Source organism: Gossypium arboreum, chromosome 7 (assembly GCF_025698485.1).
Source record: "Gossypium arboreum isolate Shixiya-1 chromosome 7, ASM2569848v2, whole genome shotgun sequence".
NCBI lineage: Eukaryota > Viridiplantae > Streptophyta > Magnoliopsida > Malvales > Malvaceae > Gossypium > Gossypium arboreum.
This window is the reverse complement of record NC_069076.1, coordinates 69,396,367-69,412,581: the sequence shown is the minus strand read 5'-3', so window position 1 is coordinate 69,412,581 and position 16,215 is coordinate 69,396,367. Positions and strand designations below refer to the sequence as shown.

At 32.6% G+C, this 16,215-nt stretch overlaps 2 protein-coding genes across 2 annotated transcripts; both read right to left on the bottom strand.

Moving 5' to 3' along the window:
* Positions 1–2,336: 2,336 nt before the first annotated feature.
* On the bottom strand, positions 2,337–4,626 carry LOC108466572 (UDP-glucuronate 4-epimerase 3). Its single transcript, XM_017766955.2, has 2 exons — positions 2,737–4,626; positions 2,337–2,643 (listed from the first exon to the last, which is right to left on the bottom strand). The coding sequence occupies exon 1, from the start codon at positions 4,069–4,071 to the stop codon at positions 2,758–2,760; it is 1,314 nt and encodes a 437-aa protein (XP_017622444.1). The 5' UTR covers positions 4,072–4,626; the 3' UTR covers positions 2,337–2,643; positions 2,737–2,757.
* Positions 4,627–12,010: 7,384 nt separating this feature from the next.
* On the bottom strand, positions 12,011–15,677 carry LOC108467256 (3-phosphoshikimate 1-carboxyvinyltransferase 2-like). Its single transcript, XM_017767851.2, has 8 exons — positions 15,157–15,677; positions 14,829–15,073; positions 14,505–14,658; positions 13,536–13,750; positions 13,331–13,448; positions 12,839–13,049; positions 12,534–12,595; positions 12,011–12,440 (listed from the first exon to the last, which is right to left on the bottom strand). Exons 1-8 carry the CDS (start codon positions 15,496–15,498, stop codon positions 12,222–12,224), a joined length of 1,566 nt encoding a protein of 521 aa, XP_017623340.1. The 5' UTR covers positions 15,499–15,677; the 3' UTR covers positions 12,011–12,221.
* Positions 15,678–16,215: the final 538 nt, after the last annotated feature.

Genomic DNA, 16,215 nt, shown 5'->3' with positions numbered 1-16,215 from the left:
TGTGGAAGCCAAAATGTTTATCGACGGGCAAAAGACTTACCCTCATTAAAACCACCCTAGCCTCTCTCCTCTAGTATTCTCTTTCTATATTCAAGGTTCCAAAAAATGTATGTAAAAGCATAGACAAAACCATTCATGCCTTTCAATGGGTAGTGAAGACAAAACCCCAACCGTGCCTTTGATCTCATCAATAAAACTCTATCCGTTTAAGGTGGTGAAGACAAAATTGTATGGAAATATAGTCATCATGGCCTTTTTTTCAGTTAAAAATGTTTACTCTGTCCTACGTCAGACGAATCCTCGTAGCCCTTTTTCAACCACTCCACAAAAAGTCTGGTTCAATCTTTAATGATTTAAACTCCCTTACAAAATAATTATTTTTCTATGGAAGATATGCAATAATTGTCTCCGTACGAAAGACCTCTTATTGAGATGATTATCCTCAAACAATAACTTTTGTCCTATCTACATCACTAACAAGGAAACAACTAAACATCTCTTCCATCAATGTAACTTTGCAAGGGTCATCTAGTTTGGTTCGGTTCTCTCTCTTTCTCTCTCCCCCTCTCTTCTTCTTTCTCCACCGAGATTCTCTGAACACCTCCTCCATCTCCAATTGGATACTTTAATGGCTTTTATCAAATAAAATTAATTCCCACGAATCAAGGAGATTTTACACTTTTGTGGCTTATACCTTCTGGATAATTTGAAAATTAAGAAACAAGCTCATTTTCCTGAAAATTGATCTTAATCTTGTAGGTTCCCTCAAAAGGATTAGTGATTTCTGTATGTTTGTACTTAGCTTATTCAACTTTGACACTCTTTTGGCCACCTGATCAAGGATCCCAAGAACTCTCGACATTAACTCCCCATTGGACTTTATGCTTAAGCATAATCCATGACAACCAAAATGACATGACACGTGGAGCTGCAATTGCACAGGGACCCAGTGGCTCACAATTGTTGTCTATTGACAGCTTCAAAATTTCCATCAAACTTCAGACTAGAATTCTTATTTTGTGTTCTATTCTTTTGACTCTCAAGGTTCACAATGTTAATTCATGTCGACTTTTTGGCAAAGACAAAAAATGGGTCAGCATTATCCTTAGATGCAGCTGTTAGAACCGTAAAATAATATCTTATATAAAACTTAACAAACCATAAATCAGATATGTTATGTCAAATTATCAAGAATAAATTAAGAAAAAAACTAGATACAGAAGCGTACCTAAATTCATTAATTTCTTGAAATCTATAGATCTTACGGTTTTGATCTTCCAAATTGACACATAAGTAATCTAGAGAAAGTGACTCTCTGTTCTAAAGACGGGATATTAGAAAAGTTACCTATGTGTAATTTGGAGATCATAACCCTAATATATAACTTTTTCCCATTAACCTTAATTTCTAATCAGACCATTATCAATTAGAAATTAATTATTAGAGTATTTACACATATTTGACTCATACTTTAATTAATAACTAAAGCCTAATAAACCTTAACTAAATTAAATCACTTTTAACTTGGGCTAAATGTTTATGATAATAAATAATAATATGTAATTACTCTTATTAGATATGTGATGTCTATATTTTCTAACAACACCAGAATAGAAACTCCAACCAGCACTTGAAGACATTCACCAAATCCTCCATTCTGTCGCTATCCAACAACAGTCCACAAACAACTGGCAACTCAAAAAAGAAGCTAAACAATGTGCAACATGTGCTTCCAAAATCTTCATTAGCTTGACCAGGTGGTAATTTATTTCTTGCAATTGTACCCAGAACACACACACCAAAACTAGGTAGATTGGAATCCGATAAAAGCACCTAAACTCCTATTACAAATAAACACCTTAGCAGCAGTAACAGCGTACACAAAATTCACCAAATTGCTTGCATTGAAATCTCCTTGAAGGCTTCAATATTCTGAATCTACTTATCATCTGCGATCAAAATCCTCAGCCCACAATTCAAATATGATTATTGAATTGTTTGAAGAGGTTGTGTGATATGTGGAGCTGTTATGTTAGCATAATAGGAGGGGGTCGCTTTCAAATTATTTTTCTATTGGTAATTTAGTTTGGGTGCTTAGCTTAAGTTGTTTGTTCTTACTGTATTGGTGTGCTTGTTTGTCGTATGTTATGTTGTGTTTCTCGTGTAATTTTGGCATTGTTCACAGATTTGAGACACTTTGCTTCTCTTAAAAGAACAAGTACTGGTTACGACGTATCGAAGTCAAGAAGATTTGCTTATCTGAAAAGTAAAGAAGCAGAGCAAGACATGAAGATCAGCAGTATTATTTTACATTTAATACAATGACGTAGGGTGAGTTATAATTTGGAAAAATCAATAATTCAAAATTCGATCGGATTTATCTACAAGAATGGAAGAACATAATATCGTGTGCTATTTTATTGGAATTGCATAGCAAATGATACATGTCCACCAATCACCATATGCTCTATCAGTCATGAATTCTACTACAATGCCAAAAATAGCAACAAATACAAAAAAAAAAGAAAAGAAAAGAAAAATTGTTCCGGTGTTCTTTTGATACAGCGTGTGCCTGCCCAGCAAACAATGTCCACTGATCTCAAAACTTCTTCAAAGTAGGACATGATATCCCTCCCTATATGGCTTCATTAAAGATACAAGAAATAACAATAATGGGCAATGAAAAAAGAAACAATGATAAGAATGATAATGAACAAGATATCCGGAGGATCCTACCACAACATTCACAAGAATGATTTATCCAGCTGCTTTCTGCTCACCAGAATAGTAACTCAGATACCACCTCACAAATTTCTTCAAACCTGTCTGCAAATCAGTTGAGGGCTTATACCCAAGCTCCCTTTGTGCCAAGCTGATATTGGCATGTGTGAACTGAACATCTCCATTCCGAGGCAACTTCATTATATTCCTCTTTGCATTCACCTTCAAAAGCCTTTCTAATATGCTCACCAGATCTGAAACTGGAACTGGTGATGTGTTCCCCAAATTGAATACCCTCAATTGAGCCGGTCCCTTCTTCTTCCCTCCGCTACCAGAACTCTTCTCGGCGGTATCCAGTGCTGCTAAACACCCTTTCACTATATCATCTATGTAGGTAAAATCCCTGGCCACCGTGCCATGATTAGCTGCCTCGAATATTGATATTGACTTGCCTTTCAATATATCCCTAGTGAAAAAGAAATAAGCCATATCTGGTCTTCCCCAGGGGCCATAAACGGTGAAAAACCTCAAACCGGTTAAAGAGAGACCGTATATATGATTATAAGTATGTGCGATTTCTTCACCAGCTTTCTTAGTAGCAGCATATAAACTAGCAGGTTGATCTGTTCTATCTCTCTCAGAAAATGGGACTTTGGTATTAAGACCGTAAACGGAACTGGAAGAAGCCCACACCATTGCAGGCTGTGGATTAGCAGACTTGCAAACTTCAAGTAAATTAACAAAACCGGCAATATTGCTATGCACATAAGAGCCAGGATTTTCCATAGCATACCTGACGCCAGCTTGAGCAGCTAAATGCATAACGTGGGTAAATGCGACAACCTCGAAAAGTTTCCTTAAAAGAGCCGAATCATTGATATCTCCTTCAACAATGAAAACCCCACTTCGTTCCAGAAGCGCTTGCCTAGCTCTTTTCAATGAAGGGTCGTAATAGTCATTGAAATTATCAAGTCCAAGAACACCATCTCCACGCCTTTTCAAAGCAGCCGACACATGGGTGCCGACAAAACCGGCAGCTCCAGTAACCAAAACGGAGATGCCGTTACGGGAACGGATACGGGCAGATGAACGGACCCGCTTCTCCCAAGCGGGTCCACCCCAGTTGTAGGTACGAAGAGAGCGGCGAGAAGGATCTTGAGGAAGGGGATTGGAGGAAGGAGATCGAAAGAAGAAAATCAAGATGAGGCCCAAGAACATTAAAGACCAAAAGGTAAGCTTTGCAAGAGAGGAATGCCACCTCAACCTATTGTGAATGTACGGTGACTTATCCATCTTGAATTTCCCCGGTGTTGATGGAATATTGTCGAGATGAGACATTTGCTTTGACATTGGTGAGGTTATTTCGGAAGAAACCCAGAATCTGGAAAACCTTTGTCCTCTGTGTTTTCAGGGTTTAGGGGTGGCTACTCCAGAGAGACTAAATCTTTTTTTGTCGGTGGGAAAGGGAAGTAGTTGTTTATATTATCCGTGTTAATGGAGTTGCAGTGACTTTGGCTACCTCTTTCTCATTTTGATGATGAAAATGAGAATCTTGAAATGATGGGTTGGTTTCTCCGTTGGTTTAGATACAGAGGGGAGCTCTTTCAATGGGGGGAGAGAGATCAAGATTTGATTTTTGTTTTAAAAAGAAGGGAAAAAAAAAAGAAGAAAACAACTTTAGGATGATTATTTATCAACATAAGTCTGTATTTAATGAAATGGGTTGATTCCGTTAAATATAGGGAGGTTAAGAATATTGCTCTTCTTCTTGAGATAAGCAATAAATAAGTACATAGTGAAAAAAAATACCAGCTTTGCTAAATTTATCTGTGAGGTAAGAAATTAATTTAAGTTTGGGATTTTGTTGTATATGGTGTGGATGAGGATTTCGATGCTAATTTCCCACCATTCACACTTAAAAAAACACACACACACACATTTAAGTTATAAGTTTGGGATTCTATTTTAGATGGTGTGGTCGAGGATTTTGATGCTAAATTACTACATTAAAAAAATCTCCCCCAAAACTTGAGAGATCTGCGAGGGATTTTGGGATTGGGTTTATCTCTACAATTATCAACCCCTAATTATTGAATTAGTAAATTTTAAAAAAAAAAATCAGCTTTCTTTTTGCCAGTTAAAAATTCAGGTCTCTGGCATCTGCACAAAATTCAATTAAAATTGGGACCACCAAATTATTAATTTAAATATTTAATCACCCATCGTTTGCTTTTGTAAGTATGATTATGCTGGAAATCCTCAAAGCGAGTAAAAAGTATCATAGTTTTAAACACATTGCTTTATAAAAATCAGTTTATACTTCGCTGGATGGTAAATCTTAACACGTAAGTTATGCATGAGAAATCAATTATTTTTTACAGTTTGTAAAAAAAAATGACCGCAGAAAAAAATAAAAGGAAAGAAATCTAACAAGATGATGACATAGGGTCTACAATCATATGAGAGAGAAAGGAGGAGTCAGAAATAGTGAGCGCAGCTCATAGACTTGAAACCAAGGCAAAAGGAACTTTCCATGGAATCTTCTTATACATATCTTGGATTGCAATTTATGTTCCACATTATCAATGCATTACTCAAAACCAAAATTCTCATCCCTCTTTCTATTTTTCTGATTTGTAAATCTTAATTTCACTAAATCATACTAATTTTAATATTTGATACCACAAACATATTAAAAATTTATGATTTTACCCAAAAAAAAAAAAAAAAACAAGATTGAAGTGGAGTGAGAGATTGTGAAATGATAAAAATAAAATGTTACATACATTGATCTTGATTTAATGGTAATGGTGTGAGCTGTAGTGGATGTGGAATCATGATTATTTATGGACAAATAATATAATTGTGAGAGAAAAGAAAATTGGGTGGCAGCAGTTCCCATGTGAGGGTGTGTGGAGGAAAAACAACCTTGGTATTAATAGCTGGCAAAGCGGCAACTTGTTCCTTCCATGCTAGTTAATGTAAGCTGGACTCTGGCTGTTTCAACATGTTTTTTTTCCATATTACAGATTTACCTTCTTCTCTTCTTTTTATATTAATTTTAAGTTTTGGATTTATTTTAAAATTCTACTTTCTTTTATTACTTTTACATTTTCAAAATCATATTATTAAATACTTTTAAAACAACAAAATACAAATAATTAATTTTTTTATATTTTCTTTACATATTACATTAAAATTTAAAACTCAATTATTGTTTAAAACCATTAAAATATCAAGGTTCAAGTCGGTGTTCAGTTTTTAATTTATTATTTTCGATTTTATTTTTCGTTTGTGAAATATGCCCTCCTACATTGCCAGTTTCTGCTTACCGTTTATACAATCCAAACTACGGCAGCCACTCTAAAACTCTTTCCTCTTCTCACTTTAATCTTATTAACAACATATGAGTAGGTTGGATTAAAAATAAGTTGAGATATCGGTTTTAAAAAAATATTAAATTAATTGATTCGAGAATCAGTACAGATCGATTGACCAGGAAAAAAAACTAGTTAAACCGGATGGACAAATTAGATTGGCAAATCAATGGCTTGATACTGATCCAATTCTGCAAACATTAGTAATCATATTATTGACTACTTTTTTAAACTAATATATTGCATATGATGATTTAATTTTAGTTGTTTTATCGTACTAATTATTTTTATAATAATTCATATTTTTTAAATGTAAACTATGTAACTTTATAATTATAATTTATACTATCAAATACGACATAAAAAATTACAATTTAATTAAATTATGTCAGTCAAATATATTTTATAATTTCAAAAGAGTGTAATGTAGCAACAAACCCTAAATAACACTAATGAACAACAGAATCTAATTCAGAATTGTGAACAAAATGAATGTATTAAAATTAAGAGAATAAATTAGAAAAGCAAATAACTGAAACAACAAATAAAATAAAAGAATAATGGAAGATAAATACATGAAATAAACATATATAAATGGGAGCAGGCAAAGTTTGAATTGAATTATACAGTACCACATAATTCTGCAAGAGTTTCAATTTTATACAAGACTACATTACGTTTAAAAATACCTTACAATACAATACTTTTTATTTATTCCTTTAGATCATGCTAGATACAAATATATGCAACTCACCACCTACACTCATGGCACATGATGAACATGCAAATCACCATGTTTTAGCTTAGGAATTAGTTTAGAAATGTTTTTCAAAAGTGTTTTTGAAACAAACGTATTCTTAAACAAACTATTTTTTGAGAGAAAGAAGAATTTCTCCCAAGCCAAAAATTGGTCTAAAAACATTTATTTTTAGAAGCTAAAAATACTTTTGAGAAACATTTCTAAACTAGACTTAAACCTACCAACGATTTGAAATGAAGAATAGACCCAGGACAACAAGAAAATAAGAAGAAAAAAAAAAAACTAAAGCCATTCACCCTAATATAGTAAACCACAAGAAATGGAGGGTGTCAATTGATATTTTAAAAATATTTATAAATTTTTCTAAATAAAAAAGGAAAAAGAAGAAAAGTTTATACAAGTGATTTATAGCGGTTCAGTTCCAACTGACTAACTCAACTATATTAGCTTTTCTCTACAAAGGATTTCCAAATTTAGTGTTAGAATTAATACCTTTCAAGGAGAGGGTATAACTCTTACAACTCTATCTTTTTAACAAGTTTTAGATAAAATATTTCCCCTAGTTTTTATCACTTATGGCTCATTTAAAACCCTCCTAATTTGCAATTGGTGAAAAATGATGAATGAACAATAACTTCTCAGAAGGTGGATGATAATAATTTTGATGTAAAAACCCGATTTTTAGTAGTTCCAAAACCACTAGTTTTGAAACTTCATTTTTCAATGATTGAGTCAATAAATATTATTTATTAATATTTACAAGGTTATATAGTATTATACTAAATTTTGTCTAATAATTTTAGCTATTTGGAAACTTAGTCAAGGTACAAGTGTATCGGTTCAAAAGTTAGTGGGTTATGAAAATTGAGGTATTGGGGCCTCATTTCTGTAAATCGAGCCCATAAATATTTTTATTAAGTATATACAGAGCTATTATATAGGTGAATTGAATCTTGGTCTAGAAATTTTAGTAATTGGATGGCTAATTGATATACAAGGACTAAATTGTAAAAATATAAAAGTTAATCATATTTTAGCTTTAATAGTTCTAAGGGTTTAAAAGGTAAATATCTAAGATTTAAAGTATAAAATAACCACTTTTGCATAGTAGTGGACGATAGGTATATTTTAATTAGTAAAAAAAATGTTAAATTTAAAGGATATGTTATAATTAAAACATAAAACATAAAATAATAAGCCATTATGATCTTCATTTTTTCATTTATCACCATTTTCACCATTTTTTAAGGAAGGAAGAAAGCTTCAAACATTCAAAACCTTTCCACCCTTGCATGTAAGTTCAAACTCGTTTTTCATAAATTTTATATTTTTGAGATCTTTATAGTTTAATCTAACTAAGCCGAGTATTAAATTGTAAAACTATCAAAGATTTTAAAAGTTATCATTGTTGATTTTGAAGCTTTTGGATAATTAATGGTTGATTTTGAAGCTTTGTTATGAAATAGGACTATTTTGTAAAGAGAAATTTGTTAATTTTGAGTATTGGGATTAAAATGTGAATATGTTAATATTGATATGAAATTTATATAATTATTGTATTTAGAGGGTTGTACATGGATGAAATTAAACCGAATTGAAAAATGAACATTAGAATTTAAAGATATAACCATTTCGATTTTTGAGACTAAATTGAATAAAATGTGAAATTTTAGAGAAATTGCATAAAATAAAATTAAGTTTTTATATGCATATACTAAGATGTTAAAAAGGCTGTTGGAATTGATAATTTGTGATGAAGTATTATAAATTTGGAATTAAATCAATTTGAAGTTAATTGAAAAATAAAAGAAATTACATATTAGTCCCTACACTTTGTGGTTGTCGTTTTCTAGGTAAGGTCATATGGAACTTAAATATTTTCTTATTATGCTTGAATTATGGTTTTATTTATTAATTGTATATATACAAATATAATTTTAATGACTTATAGCATAAAAAGGACTACATCGATAAATGTGAGATTTGTAGTAGATACTAATAGGTATGCATTAATGAACGAATGAATGAATGTTTGCAAAATTTGTTATATGAGTGTATGATATATATATATATATATATATAAGTGATGTTATGTTTTTTAAAAGTATACAAATACATTGTTTTGATATTATGGTGTCCATTGTAAAAAGATTGTAACACCCTCCATTGGACCCGATTCGTCGATCTAGATCTCGGGTGTTAGATCACAATATTTAACAAATTATCAAAAAGTTGACAATTACTCAATTCTTTAAACACTATATTTATTATTTTAACTCGAAACTTAATGTCTAAAACAAGGAAAATATTTTAAATTACATTAGACTTATTATAGATTCGTTATATATAAAAAAAAAGTTTAATGAAAATAAACACATAAGGCATAACTCTAACTACGTCATTTTTCCACTATATGCATAATAACCTACTTTGTCATTCTACTAGTGTACTCTTAGCGCAACAATTCTTGAACACTGGGAAACAATAACAAACCTTATAATTACAAGAGTACTTAGTGAGCTTCATCACATCATAACTTAACAGATACTTTATATTCCTGAAAAAGCTTTTATGCGTCAACCATCATTCTAAACCACTTATATTGGGCGGGAACCACTACAGTTTTAATATAAAGATATACACCAACTATCAAACCCTTAACATACTAATTCTTCCTTATCTGACTAACTAAAGATTTCTTCAGACATTTCTTAATTCTTTTTGTTACATATGTATTTCTCAGCAGAACATACATTCAGAAACCGTTTCTTATAGACCATATTTTATTCCTTACACTTATCTCAAAACAATTGTTCACTAACATTAATCACGAGTGGATACACACTCTTTTGGCGAATACTTATGAAGATATGAGTACCAACAAACTATTAATCAAATCACACCCTGAATCAATACCACACAACCCATATTGATAATATACTACGTAGATCAATCAGATGACTTCCATGCCATTTTACTCTAGAACCCCAAACTCTCAAACCCTATTTTAGGTAATTAAACATTAGCATTTTGAGGGAAAGGAAAGATATTTAACTCCTTAGTTTTTGCTTATCTAAATAATAATGAAAAAAAAAAGCTACCTGAACAAGGGAAAAAATATTCTTTTCTCTTGATTTCATTTTAATAAGGAATGATGTGGATGAATGCAGAAGCAGATTGTAAAGTTTATCAAAGTCGGGGATTTATCTTAGATCTCTAGACGAACATAAACTAAAACGAGAAACAAAGAAAACAAATTAGTTGTCACAAAGGAGAGTCAAACGAAATTGAAAAAAAAGAAAGAAAGATGAACTGGCTGGTAAAGAGTCCAAAAGAGAAAGAATTAGGGTTTCTTGAATGGAAAGAAATCGTCCTTAGACCTTAAGAAAATGCTCCAACCAAATTTGGAAAAACAAAATACAAACAAATTTGTTGGAAGTGATTTTAAAGACAAAAGCAAATTATTTTGTGAAAGAATGTTTGAAACAACAAGAAAATATTAAAACTCCTAATTTTGATGTGTTTTTTAATGGAACAAGATAGGAGAACGTCTTTCTTGAAGCAACATTAACCTAGAACAAAAATCAATAAAATCAGCAAGCTAAAACAATAAGAACTAACTTAAATAAGCAAGAAACGATAAATTAAGGATAGAAAAGAGAAGATGGCGTACTAAGAAGCCTGGTAAACATTAAGAATCTACAACTCCTTTCAATGGCTTTAATTCTCCCTCCAAGAAAGAGATCGGGGCAAGAAAAAGCTTAAATATGATTCCCACAACTTGAAAGATTGTTAAAACAACTTCTAAAAGAAACTCAAGAGCAATTATTGAAGAAAAACTCAAAGAGAATTATTATTAACTCAAAAAAAGATAAATCAAATGTATTTGCATAAGGGTGAACACCTATGCTCCCCAAAATAAGTTTTCCTAACCCTAATGGAATAACTAACATGACAACTCATCAAATAATTAAAATCATAAAAACAATAATTCTAAGTGTGGACTTTTAATGGGAATTCAGCCAAATGAATTAAATGGGCTCCTTAGACTGAATTCTTACATGAAGATCCACCTATTAAAATAAAATTAGACTTAAATATTTTACAATTTGGGCCACTTTGATAGTTTGGCCTGATATTCGATTAAATTACTTTTCAGACTTCAAGATGGGCTTGTAGACATCTTAATGAGCCATTTTTTCAAGAACTTGATCTTGTGATCCGTTTGCTCTCGAAATTGGTTCATTAAAGCTCGTAAATGAAACTTGATGCGCCTTGGCTACAAGATTCAGTTTCTTGGACCAAGATTTGAAATCTTGATTTTTTTTATTCTTGAAATTGTCCGAAACAACAAAATTGGGCCAAGAGTCAATTTCTTGATTTTCTTTTTCGGTCGTGTGTGCAATACGGCCTTGGTAACGAAGTCTTGGATGATCCTGTTCAATCTTGCTTGAATTTGCTTGAACTTCGACCTTGTTATTGGGCCTTGAGGAAATTTGAGCCCATCACGTTCATTAGCCTTATTTTGGGCCTTGAGACTCGCATCACATTTACTTTCTTTTATATTATCTCAATCCAAACATAGGGTTAATGCTATCAAATTATATATAACCCATATAATATTTTAATAAAAGTTAATGATATCAACTAAAAATATAAGGATCAAATCATATTAAAATTGAAATATAAAAATTAGATCTTGAATTTAAACATAATAGAGTGACTAAAACTAAAATTAATCCACTTTTTATAATACAAAAGAGGAGAGAGAATCCATTGAGGGTCACATGTAAATAAATTGTAAATTTAAGCATACAAAACTCAAAATTGAAATTTAACCATGATTTAATCACTTTTCTGTAATGTCAACAAAAAGAAGGTAAGTTTATAAATTGTATAGATGTAAATCTAAAATTAAAAAACAATGAATTTGAAAAAAGAAATGCCTTGGTGCCACTAAAAAATAAGAAAAAATATTTATCTGGATAGGTGTTCTTTGGGGATTTATTTTTTAAGGTATAGGTATAGAAGAGATTTTCTGTTTCCATGTAAGTGGAAGAACAGTATCTAATGTGGCGCTGGCAAGCCTTTCTCTTTTCCATTTTGGAGATGAAGAAAATAAATGTGAAATATCATTATCAGGTGCTAAGTATTTCTCAAAAAGAATCAATCCTCTATAGAACCGTATTGCTTAATATTACAGTCTTCAGGACAGGGATCAGATACTAAGTCATCAAAACTAGAAAGAAAATAACCAACTCCAGATTCTCCAAGAATACAAAGTAGATCTCAAGAACAAGGTTCAACTGCTTTCGGTCTATGATTTTAGACACTGGCAACATATCCTCCACTATAAAAGGTGTTTAATGCTTTGTAACCCTCTCCAGAACTTCAAAATAGTCGGGGAAGGTTTTCCGTGTGCAACCAGGATCCTTGATGGTAACTGGAACTTTGCCACAGGCAGCAAGCGAGAAAGCCATGGCCATTCGATGGTCATCGTAAGTATCAATTGCTGTCACATTTAGTTTCTCCGGGGGAGTGATCACACAATAATCCAGTCCTTCTTCAACTGTTGCTCCAAGCTACAGTATTAAACCACACAATGTAGTAAGGAAATACAGCTGCCAAACTAACACAGTCTAAAAGAATTTTGTAAGCGAAAAGCTAGAATCTACCTTCCTCAGTTCTGTGCATATAGCAATCATCCTTTCAGTCTCTTTAACCCTCCAACTTGCCACTGAATAGAAATCATGGAACATGTTACAAATAAAAGAATGGCATAAAGGCAAGCATATTTCAAAAGCAAAATAAATTAGAACAACACATTGCTCATGCTCGGAACTAACAAAAATGAGAAGGTACAGATCTCTTTTAATCCTAAGGCTTTTTGAGGGTTAAGTTTCAAATTAACAAAGATTGTCATTCATGTGTACTAAAACATGTGCACAGTATATTGGAGAAATAAAAAGCAAGACCATACCATCTCTTATGGCAGTAGGACCATCAGCATAAATGGCAACAACAGCAAGAGTCATGGCAACATCTGGCATTTTGTTCATGTTAACATCAATGGCACACAGGTGTTTCCTTCCAGAGGGATTTCTTGGTGGTCCGGTAACAGTGACGCTGTTCTCAGTCCAGGTGACTTTGGCACCCATCTTCTCCAGAACCTCAGCAAATTTTACATCACCCTTGATCAAAAGAAAAACCAAGAAATATACATGAGCTAAGTTTCAGATGTAGCAAGACATCAAGGCAGAATGATATCTCTGGTGGAAAAATCAATTGGATATCCAATTAAAAAGGATATGAGAGCAACCTCAATAACAGTCAAAGCAATTCAAAAGCACTTTTGAAAGGTATAAAGCGATGATGTATGTAATCAAAAGCAAATGCATCCACAAATACTCGAACTATGATTAAATTTGGTTGGGAATGCATTAACATTCATGGACTTCACGATAAAGAGTACCTGTAAACTACTTGTACCACATCCTTCTACTGTGACAGTGCCGCCAGTGACTGCTGCACCAGCAAGGAAGTAACTAGCACTTGAAGCATCACCTTCAACATAAGCATTTCCAGGAGACCTGAAAGATTTACCTGTTTATGATTTTTAGTCCAAACAGACTATGAAATTGTACTGCTACAAAAATGTGGACATCATAGAAACCTACTTGTACTTTTGACCTCCTTTTATCAAAAATCGATCCCAGCTATCTGTGTGCTCCACAGTGACTCCAAACCTTTCCATCAACTTTATAGTCATTTCAACATAAGGGATTGAAATTAACTTATCAATTATCTCAATTTCCACATCCCCAAGAGCTAAAGGAGCTGCCATGAGTAAAGCAGTCAAGTATTGACTACTGATGGATCCTGAGAGTTTCACCTGCAAAAGGAGCCATGCTAGAAGTTATTATGAATATTGGCAACAAAATCCAGAAGTTAAATCACTAGTCTTTTTCCTTTTCATTTTAGTGAAAATAGCCTTTGTCCTTCACAGAGCCTAGAATTTTGAAGAAGCAAGAGAACACAGCTTAGATATCACAAAAAGTCAAAATTTTCAAACTTTTAAGAAATAATGAATGTGATGCATTTGCTGGAATGAATGGTTAGAAAGAAAGGAAAATGTCCTTCCCTCTCCTGCTGCATTCTCAATGATTTAAAACCTTGTATGAATCAAGGCGGAAGGACTATATGAGCCAAATTAATGGTTAATGCTAACAGAATGCTAACAGTTTAACACGTTCATCATTCCATGTATACTCAAAAAACAACATTAGAATAAGACCTCACAAGCAACTCCTAGACATAGCAAAATTCAAAAGAAAAAAAAATCCCAACCAAAATATTCTCCAACTGCAATGTCCTTATTTAACAAGAGAGCATTACAACCTAATTGACTTATGCACATCAACAAAAGGTGGTGCATTGTTTTACAAGCATGGAGATTGACAATTTAACTGAAAATAGTATTGATTGCACAATGAAATGGAATGGAAAGTCATTTCTAGTGGAATCTTATGTGGCTCCCCAAATCTACCTCAGGAAAGCAAATTCTGAAGGAAGCCCTTTTGCAAAAAGGTTTATGCAACAATATAAATAAAATCACAGGAACATAACAGAAATAATCTGAGCCATACCTTTCCCCCAGGAAGACCACCCTTTCCATTTATATGAACAGGGGGACAATTAGTGCCAAGAGTGCACTCAACATCTGCACCCAGCTGCTTAAGACCAGTAATTAAGTCCCCAATAGGTCTCTCTCTCATTCGGGGTACACCATCAAGTATGTAGCTAAAAAGATGAGTAACATATACGCATTAGCTTAAAATCTCAATGGACATGCACAAAACAAAGAGCATTAGCATATAAGAAGATGGTTCTGTGAATTATATGTAAAGCTCCATATAAAATGGTTAAATCGGTTACAATTCACTTGTAAAAAGGATCATAATTAGACAGACCTTGAATTGCCACCGGCAGCAGTAACAGCAGGAGTAAGCGGTCGCATTGCAGTTCCAGCATTCCCAAGGAAAAGCTCAATTTCTTGACCTTCCCCATTCCCCACTGGAAAATGACCACCACAACCTTGCACAATGGCTCGTTTCTTTTCACTGTCATGTTCAACATGTAGCCCAAGTTTTCCCAAAGCAACAAGCATATGATGAACATCATCACTATTCAACAGATTGTCTACCACAGTAGTTCCCTACATATCCAACAAACATTAAAAAGGGAAGGTAATTAAGGAGTGCAAATATTAACTTCACATAGAGCAATAAATCGGCATACCTCAGATAGAGCAGCGAGAAGCAGAATCCGATTGGAGAGTGATTTGGAACCGGGCAACTTGACCGTACCCGAAATTTCATTAATTGGTTGAAGCACGATTTCTGATGCTCTTGATGGCTTCTCTGCTGTTGCCATTGAAGCAGAAACCTTAAAAGACCCAACCTTAACTGTCCCTAACTTGCCATTGCTCTTCAAAACCAATCCGCAAGAACAAGAAAAACTTCCTTTGAGATTTGATCTAAATGGAACTGAATATACAGATTTGGGATTCTGGGGTTTTGAGACATTGGCCAAAACGCATGCTCTTGGTGTTCTATCGTAGATTTTCCTAATCAGTGCCATCTCTCTTTCTAAGTAGTCCGAAACAAAGTTACAAAGATTACAGAAACTTTTGTACCTTTGTTTTTCTAAATGGTGGGATTAGAAGACAAAATAAATTGATGTCGTTGTGGTAGTTGAATTGACACGGTGAAAGGTGTCACCCAACCAACTCCAAGGCTACCAAAAATATTGGTGACCAATCTCTAAACAGATGTTTAATCAAAATAATAACTATTAATTATATTTTGAAAGGGTAAATTATAAAAATAATCATTTAATTATTAGTATATTTCTGTTTTGGTCACATATGTTTAAAATTTTATTGACTTATTTACAAATTTAGCCTTCTAAAGTTTACAAATTCTATTAATTTTTTTAACTCTAAAAATTCAACAAATTTAACAACCAACTTTACAAATTCTTTCGATTTAGTCTTGATTCTTAAAAAATTGAAATTGAAAAACTATAAAAATAAAAAATATTTAAAAGTTCATTTTTCGATAAAAATTATTTAAGATTCTATAAAATAATACAAAATTATAAATGAATGAATACCTATTTTTCTTTTTCTAACATGAAATTTATCTATTAAAATATTATTTTATAAATAAATTACTTTTTTTAATCACAAAAAAAACTTAAACCATATTCAAAATTTCCTTTCCTTTTAGTTTTATTTAATAAGCAATAATTTATTTATTATATGTCTAGTCTTATTCCTTAGTCCTCGCCAAATTT